Source organism: Cetorhinus maximus, chromosome 28 (assembly GCF_964194155.1).
Source record: "Cetorhinus maximus chromosome 28, sCetMax3.hap1.1, whole genome shotgun sequence".
NCBI classification, from domain to species: Eukaryota; Metazoa; Chordata; class Chondrichthyes; order Lamniformes; family Cetorhinidae; genus Cetorhinus; species Cetorhinus maximus.
The window spans coordinates 21,901,545-21,910,583 of record NC_135906.1 but is presented as its reverse complement, the minus strand read 5'-3'; the positions used below and the strand labels follow the sequence as shown (position 1 = coordinate 21,910,583).

Below are 9,039 nucleotides of genomic sequence, written 5' to 3'. Positions count from 1 at the left end.
CTCAGCAACATATAAACCGGTACACCATCCTACCCTCTACGTCTCACCTGAGCTGATGCTTCTCACCCTGCAGCCTTGGAGTGTTAAGGCGAACTTACTCCAGGATTGCCCTGGAGTCTCCAGGAAATTAAGACATTTCCCCCCCCACCACCCCACCCCAAGACACCGGGAGCAAACGCAGGAGAAAAATCACAGATGCAAGGGGGTGTTTTATTTTTTTTTAAAACAAGTTAACACTTTTTGTTTACCAGTGAACACACTTTGTTGAAGAATCGTCCAATCGGGCACTGAGGACTCCTGTCCGCTTTCCGATTGGCTGTAGGAAGGCAGGTGTACCGTGAGGATGGAGGTGTGGGACCCACAATTGGTGGGAGTGCAGGAGTGGGGCAGGTTAGATGGGGGTGGACAGAAGGTCATGAGATACCTCCAGCAATACCATAAGTGCCCATTCTGAGGGCTCAGATCAGCTCAGTCAATGAGGAACAAGATTGTTTAAGATACACCCCACCCAATCGGCACAGAGGTAACCTCTGGGTTACTAGGGGAGTTCAAAGCTGTTGCTTTAATATCACTTCTTGAAATTGACAATCATTTATGGCGGAAGATTCTCATTTTTCACTGGTCCCAACTGGAAAAGAAGTGGAAAATCTCAACCATGGCAATCCAACCTCGTTTACAGAAAGCTGACTTTGTACAACCTGAGTCACTGAGATGAGGACTTGGAAACAGGAGGCCATTCTGCCCCTCCAGCCCCTTCTGTCATTCAAATAGATCATGCCTCATCTGCACCCGTTCACCCTCCTTTGCTCCACATCCCTTGAAACCCTTATCCGACAAAAGTCTATTGATCGCAATCAGCCCGCAGCATCCAGAGCCTTGTGGGTGGGGGGTGGGGGTGAGGGGTGTGTGTGTCTGCCTAGGCTGGAAGAAAAATTTCCCAATGTGGTTCGTGACAAGTCACGTTGCACAGTCCGATGCCAGGTACTACGGAAGAAGCTACCTGCGAAACACAGACACTTCCCAAACACCCTGGTGGAAATAGCCTGTGTTGTGACCACTTTGCCCCTACAGCTTGGTTCCCTCCGCTTGAACTGACTTGTTGAAGCCCTGCAGATTCCAGCAACCCTCAGCCAGCCCACCCACAAAGGCAAATTTGATCCCAGCCGTTGAGCAGCGGTGCGCTATTTGACTGTGGAGGCCGTCAGAGGGTGCCTGCTTCCTTCCTGTCTGTGCCCAGTTTTCATATCTTTCCTGTGCCCTTCCCAGCTGTCACCGGACTGAGGTCAAGAATGGAGATCTATTAATTAATTTATAGGCAGCAGCCCTGTGCTTTCCATTAGTTAATTTTCCCCCTCTTTTCCTCTTTGCTGCTCTAACTGAGACCAGCTCATTCAGCATCAACTGGGTGGCAAACCTGAGGTCTGCTGGTTTGTACGGTTCAGTAGAACACCAAGCTTGTCTCTAAGACATTTGAGGATCTTGGAAGGGAACCACCTTCATTGGCGGTGGGCACTCATAGGAGCCTCGTGGATGGATTGGCGAAGCTGGGACTGTTCTCCTTAGAGAAGGGAAGTTTGAGAGGAGATTTGATACAGGTGTTCAACATCTTGAGGGCTCTGGACAGAGTAGATAAGGAGAAACTGTTCCCACGGGCGGAACGGTTGAGAACAAGGGGACACCAATTTAAAGTGATTGGCAAAAGAACTGGCAGCAACACGAGGAAACCTTTAACGCAGCGGGTGGCTAGGATCTGGAATGCACTGCCTGAGAGTGCAGTGGGACGCAGACTCAAACACGGCTTTCAAAGGGGAATTGGATCGCTACCTGAAAAGATTTGCAGGGCTATGGGGAAAAGGCAAGGGAGTGGGACTAGCTGAATTGTTCTTGCATAGAGCTGGCGCGGACAAGATGGGCCAAGCGGCCTCATTCTGTGTTGGACCAATTCTATGATTCTGTTACTCTGTGAATCTGGAAACCTACAGGGCTGCAGCCTATAATTGTCCAACCAGGTGTTCTTAGTAAGTGCCAATTCCTGCTGGAAGTGTCAGATTGTCGCATCGCCTCTGACATTCTCTGTGCCATTGATCTCCTCTGGCATTGCTCCCAATAACTGGAGGCATGTTGGGCAAAGGTCTGAAGATCTTCAACTTGCTGAAGTCACTGGAGATCAAAATTGATAGTTTCTATAATGGGTGGCCAGTTTTAATGTCGATGCCAGTTTTATGTCAAGTGGAAGGCCAGCTTACCCTATTGTGTTATAAAAGGCAGTGCGTGTGGAGACAGTGCCCTGCAAACAATTTTAACCCTTGCTGAATAATTCTGCTGCTAAGATGCATCCTTTAAGAACACAAAGTCTAACTGTTGCAAATAGACACACCCTGAGGAGAATTAAACATTAATCGACAACAGAACAGCAGGAAATAAATGCCTCTCTTTCCACGTCTTTAAACATGTTTTTGGCACTCAGAAGTGTGAAGTTTGAGGTTTAATAAACACACAAGAAATATAAATCAGGGTTTGGTTGAGAGAAATTTGTCACGTGCAGACGCAAAGGTGTAGCCGTGGTAAAGGAGGATCCCTGCTTTTCTCCTTCTGTGTCATTTTTATTCACAATTGACATAATTCAAATTATGATTCATGGTTTGCTACAGGTAAGATTATTACGTAAGTTTGTTTTGGGGGCGCAAAATGAAGAGGTGAAGACAGCGCCTCCCAAACACGCAATCCTCCACCAGCTACAGCAAGAGCAGCATCTGCACGGGAGCACCCACTACCAGCAAGTTCCCCCTCCAAGCCACACACCATCATGACGTGGAACTACATCGCCATCCCTTCGTTGTTGATGGGTCGAAAACCTGGAACTCCCTCCCTTAATTCCCTCCCTACACCACAGAGACTGAAGCGGTTCAAGGAGGCAGCTCACCACCACCACCTTCTCGAGGTCGATTAAGGGTTGGGCAATAAATGCTGGCTTTGCCTGGGATGTCCAAATCCAGAGAAAGAATTAAAGAGAGAAATGTGAGCGCAGGGAAATGGAATACTTTTCCACTCTGGACACCCAGCATTGTTAACAGGTCCTGAGTTATTCCTATGCAGCAAGGCTAAATTTAGAATAAACATCTCTTCTGTAATCTACCTCCCAAAAATATGCCTCAAACCCATCCCACAGTAGTATGAATCCCTGGGCAGTTCCTACATCAGCTAGTCGGCACTCTGATGGGATAACTAGTTTAGTGTCATATCGAGGGCAGCTTTGTGATGGGGAGTTAAAGCCATGAGGAGCTGAGTGAAGACTGCACAGACATTTTATTTCAGACCATTACACTTAAATGAGCCTGAGTGAGCCTAGGTTCAGGCCTGGTTTGAATCAGAGATTACCATCCTGCCCTGCTTTATTGCAAACATTAAGGGTGTTCCTCTTTAAGAGCCGCTGCTTTTTGTACATTGGTCAAGCTCTTCCTTGTTATCCAAACTGGATTACATAGATTTTGGATTTTTTTTTTTTGAACATATAATTTCACAGAATCACAGAATCACACAGTGCAAAAGAGGCCCTTCAGCCCATCGAGTCTGCACCGACACGTGAGAAACACCTGACCTACCTACCTAATCCCATTTACCAGCACTTGGCATGTCATAATATTCAAGGATATGGGCCAAGTGCTCATCCAGGTACTTTTTAAAGGATGTGAGGCAACCCGCTTCCACCACCCTCCCAGGCAGCGCGTTCCAGACCGTCACCACCCTCTGGGTAAAAAAGTTTTTCCTTACATCCCCCCCAAACCTTGAACTTATGTCCCCTTGTGACTGACCCTTCAACTAAGAGGAACAGCTGCTCCCTATCCACCCTGTCCATGCCCCTCATAATCTTGTACACCTCGATCAGGTCGCCCCTCAGTCTCCTCTGCTCCAATGAAAACAACCCAAGTCTATCCAACCTCTCTTCATAACTTAAATGTTTCATCCCAGGCAACATCCTGGTGAACCCCCTCTGCACCTCCTCCAGTGCAATCACATCCACCCCTCCTCTTCTTAAGGTGCTGTCTCTTACAGAAATACAGTTTCCACACCCATAGCAACACACTGCCAAACTCACCTTCTTCATGTGCGAACTGGGACAGGGAGTGTGATGAGCTATTTGACCAGCCCAATCCCATTCTCAATCAATGAACACATGCAGCTGAGGTTAAGATCAGTTAACTGAATGCAGGATGGGTGTAAAACCTGGGAACACCCATTCTGTATGACTTTGATCAGCATCAAACTGCATTTACTTGGTCAGCCCTGGAAAGGTTATGTCTAGTAGCTGCTGTTGGTTATCTGGGCTGATTCCTTAATCCTCTGAGCTGTTACTACCAGTGATGCTGCTTTCTGACACCCCCTTCAGAATCTGTATTAGTTTGATGAAGAGGAGATGACGTATAGTCTACGGTCGGTGATGCTTGGAGATATTTACAATGCTTATCAACGTCTTTTTCATTTTGCCATTATATTGGATTTTCCTTCTACCAGACCCTCTTCAGACATGAGTGCCACTTACAATGGAGGAAATTGCAACTCAATAGAAGTGCACAATTATATCCCCTCACTCCTCTCAGCTCTGGTAATCGTCACATTGCACCTATATTGATCCCAAAGACTATATCAACTTGTTAAAACGTTTACAAGCTTGAGTTTTCTTGCTTTGACTTGGCTGTCCTTTGATAAATGAATTGAACATCGCCAAACCTAAACGTAAAACTGTACAATAGCGGATCACGTTTCCCATCGGTTCCCATTCTCAGTCCAACCCGTGATATTCAGAGTGGCTCTGCTGAAAATAGGCTCCAAAGGAAAGTGTAGCCCATTCAAGGGAAAGGTCAAGTTTCTTTGCATATTCACTTGCGGCCCTTCCTTTATCCCCGGCTGTAAATGTGAAAATCTCATTCTATGCACAGCTTCAATTTTCAGATTTCTGGATGATCTTGAGTCCCTTGGGCCAAAGATAAGAACCTCGAGCGAGCTTCCGTCTTATTCGAGAGGTCCATATTTTCGCACATTAGACATGCTTGGCGTGGAGCATTTCGATCAGCAGGTTGTTGCAAGGCACGTCTCCGTTCAAGTGCTTGAGGTAGAGGTACTCCTCGGCCTGCATGCTGATTGCTCGTATCTCAGGCAGCCTCAGGAGAAGTTGTCCAAACTGTTCGGCCTGCTGCGGGAAGCACATGGTGTAGTCCATCAGAGCCCTGTTTACCTTCTCCTGGATCGTCTCGACAAAGGGGCGGTTTTCCAGGCTTTTCACATCTGCGGAAGGGAGGAAGAATTTGACATGACAGCTCAATAAGATGGCGCGACGCCGAGCGGGGAATCTCCCCTTTAACCAATTCCTTAATGGCTTTTGCTGACACCACGTTCGCTGAAGATTGATCCCTGGAGACTCCAGGGCAACCCCGGAGGGTTGGCAACGCATACCCGGATCCTCAGGCCATCAGCAACTGTCTGAAAGGAAACAAATCACTGCTCACGTTTTCATATGGCTTACCAGGGCTGAAGAGCACCAGGAACTTCAGACAGACAAACTCATGCCGGTCAGTCTGCAGAGAGCGAAGCTTGCTCACCAGCTCCTGCGTACGGGTCACCAGGGTATTCAGTGTGGCTCCTGACTGCGAAGCGATGGTTGAAAGATCAATCTGAGAAGAGGGGAACATTGGTTAGTCAACGCAGAAGAGTTGTCCAGGCGCAGAAGTATTAATTCCTGCCTCTTGAGCGTCCCCAATGTTAATTGCTCCACCACGGGTCCCAGAGCCCCCTAAACCTCCCTGTCTCCCTGCCGTGCCCCCCTCCTTTAAGGCACTCCTCCAAACCTACCTTTTTGACCACATTTTTGGTCACCTGTCCCAATATCTCCTCAATGCGCTTCATCGTCAAATTTAATTTGCTAAAGCATCTTAGGATGTTTTACTGTGTTAAAGGCACTATATAAATGCAAGCCCTTGTTATTGTTGATAGGGTGAGATGAAATAGGAGGGGGGCTCATGTGGAGCATAAGCATCGGCAGGAACCAGCTGGGTAAGGGTGGCCTGTTTCTGTGCTGTCCATTCGATATAACGTTACATTTTACCTGTTGCCCTGTCACCAGGAGGATGCTAGACTCTTTGCCATGAGCCAGCTGCCTATAGATGTGATCCATTACCAGGAGTTCACTCCAGCAGTTCTGGAGAAGCTTCATCTGATCATCGACCTGTTAAGATACAAAACGAGAGCTGTTGAATTTTGCACTCTTCCTCCTCAATTGTTATTTGAGCAAAGGTTTAGTTGTAACACCTTATAAAATATTTTCCTACCAATGGGTTGAGTATGTGCACCCTGGGAAGCCCAGACCTGAGCTGAAGACCTCACTGTGAAAGTCGGATCACTGTGTGGGTGGGGGGTGTGTTGGGGTACCAAGCAGCTGGCGGTGGGATTGAGCACAAGCCAACGATCCATGCCTTCAGCAAAGGGCAAGTGAAGAAAGCAAACGATGCAATGACACCTCCTCCTGCCTGTGTGCTTTGAGATTAGGCAGCGGGAGATGGGGAAGCAGGATGAGATGCTGAGTGATTTATTGCCGGGTTTATTTTTTTCTCTCCCTGTATGGCTCTCTCCGGACCTGTGAGGAAGTGAGCGCCACACTCTGACATCAAAACACAAAAAACGTCCTATCAGGAAAACGTGGGCATTTTCCTGTCATTTTCTGCTCTTAATGTGACGGTGTTTCCACCATCCTGTTTGACATAATCTCTTAGATAACACGTTCATTCCATAAAGGGGAACAAAATAGTTTGGCCTGGATGCAATGACTTAGTTGAGCACTGCCTGTAAACATGCCGTTAATGTGCTAATGTGTAACTGTTTGACAGAATGTAATAGCTGGAAATCAACATAATAGGGACAGAAATGTAGCAAATATGAGTCCAAAATTGTTGATTAAAAATCACTCAACCTCTAGTCCTGCTTCCCTCACTCCTCTGCTACCCCAGGTAATGACTACAAACATTCTGTTTAAATTATAAACAAACCAAATATTGAAGGGGACAGGTTCACACTCCCTGATCTACTAACACTGCTTAGTGTAGGCAGTGGGGTGTCTCTGACATACTGGACAATACATGTTACTGAGGCACAAGTCTGCTCTCTCTCATGCACTGGATTACAAAAAAGGAAAGACTTGCATTTATATAGCGCTTCTCACAACCACCAGACCTCTCAAAGCACTTTACAGCCTGTCACTGTTGTGTCATGTCAAAAGCATGGCAACCAATTTATGCACAGCAAGCTCCCACAAACAACAATGTGATCAACTGTTCTTTATGATGTTGATTGAGGGCTAAGTATTGGCCAGGACACCGGTGATAACTCCCTTATTCTTCTTCGAAATAGTGTCATTGGGGTCTTCCCAGATAAGGGCTCAATTTAATGTCTCATCTGAAAGACGGCACCTCCAACCATGCAACACGACCATCAGTGCTAGATCAGAGAATCAGCTACTGGAGATTCCTATCCTCGAGTGGGACTGCATGGTACCCGGCGCCTTGTAACTGAGAGTACGACGAACTGAGCCACAGCTCAGACCATGGGCAGAATTTGGCCCTTGCCATGCAAGCTCGGCGGGGGGGTGGGCAGGGGCTGTTGGGATGCCCGGTGTGTAACGCGAGTGGCAGTGCTGGGCGTTGCCTGCGCGGGTGAGGGGAGGGGAGGAGGGTGAGCTGGGTGAGCTGCCTCAGGGAGGTGAAGATATGTAAAAAGATATAATTATAACATTAAAAACGTAATGTAACCTGTCCCCTCGTGTGACTCAGTCACATGAGCAGGGCCATGTTATTAGTGAAAAAAACAAAGTTTTTATTTGCTTTTGGAAACCTCATCCCGCCCGTGGATGAGGTTTCCGATCCTTTTCGCCTGCCCGCCAACCGAATGGTTGGTTGGGCGGTGAATAATTTCTTTTAATTACCTTTTTAACGGCCTTAATAGGGCCTTTTAATTGTCGGCGGGCGTGCTGCCAGCTGAAATATCGCCCGAGTGTGCGTTGACCTCAGGACCGCACGCCCGACATCATCACGCGTCATTTTACGCTCGGCTATGGTCGGGTACACCGCCCGCCCAGTGAGCTAAAAATTCTACCCCATGTTACTGAGCCCGTGTCTGATTCCTCTGACACACTGGACAATACATAATTTACTGGGGATCTTGGACTTCACTGGGAACCCCAATAATCGAGTCCATTTTAAAAACATTCTTTCAAGGCTAGGCCAGCATTTATTGCCCACCCCTAACTGCCTTGGCACAGGCGATCTAGGCTGTGTAGTGATAGTTCATCTAAAACATTAATATATCTTCATTTGAACAGTAATCTTCCCTGCATCAAACCGAGTGCTATGAGAAAACATTAAGAAGCACTCTTTCTCTTCAACGTGAGGCAGAATGGGGCCTAGCTTCCTCTTCACTGGGGCTCCCCTCTGAGCCTTAGAAGTCCCCGGTTTTAATGCTGGCCCCTGCCAACTGCCTTCAACCTTGGGCTGATTGGGGCTACCTGGAATTGCGTGGTTCCTCCCTTTCTGTTACAGGATTGACGCCCTGTGGAAGATGGCAAGAGATCTGAAGACAGATCAAAGCGGTAACTGCCTGATTCAGACCATCAGCTGCTGCTCACCAGGATGTGTCCCATCTGAGGGACTGTGATGTTGTCGACAGCACTGGTGTTTGTCTTGCTTTGACTGTTTCTGCTTGACTTGCTCTACGTGTGTGTTCCACTGTTAAAACTGCTGCCGCTTTGCTGTTCAGCTTCCCTCAATTTTCTTCTGGGTTCGTTAAATTGTTTTCACCTTATCTTCCCCACCTCAGGTTGCTACCTTTCGCAAATCATCCCCCGTCTCAGATTTTGAGTGTTTATTTTTTTAAAAGTCCTGTGCGCTTTCCCTTTCCTCCTGAAGCTGCTGATCCAGCCTGGCATCCTTTACCAGAGGCGACGGCCACACTCCATCCCGATGAGGGTGAGCACCAGCAGATTACTTTATCACGGGG

At 47.5% G+C, this 9,039-nt stretch overlaps 1 protein-coding gene across 2 annotated transcripts in view; it reads right to left on the bottom strand.

Moving 5' to 3' along the window:
• Positions 1-3,525: 3,525 nt before the first annotated feature.
• Positions 3,526-9,039, bottom strand: part of LOC144668912 (nuclear receptor subfamily 5 group A member 2-like) — a 29,874-nt gene continuing 24,360 nt past the window's right edge. For both annotated transcript variants that reach the window (XM_078531382.1, XM_078531384.1), the window contains 3 exons: positions 6,101-6,220; positions 5,522-5,669; positions 3,526-5,283 (listed from right to left, as the gene is read on the bottom strand). In XM_078531382.1, the coding sequence (XP_078387508.1) occupies positions 5,039-5,283; positions 5,522-5,669; positions 6,101-6,220 (513 nt within the window). In that variant the 3' untranslated portion in view covers positions 3,526-5,038. The remainder of the gene's footprint in view (positions 5,284-5,521; positions 5,670-6,100; positions 6,221-9,039) is intronic.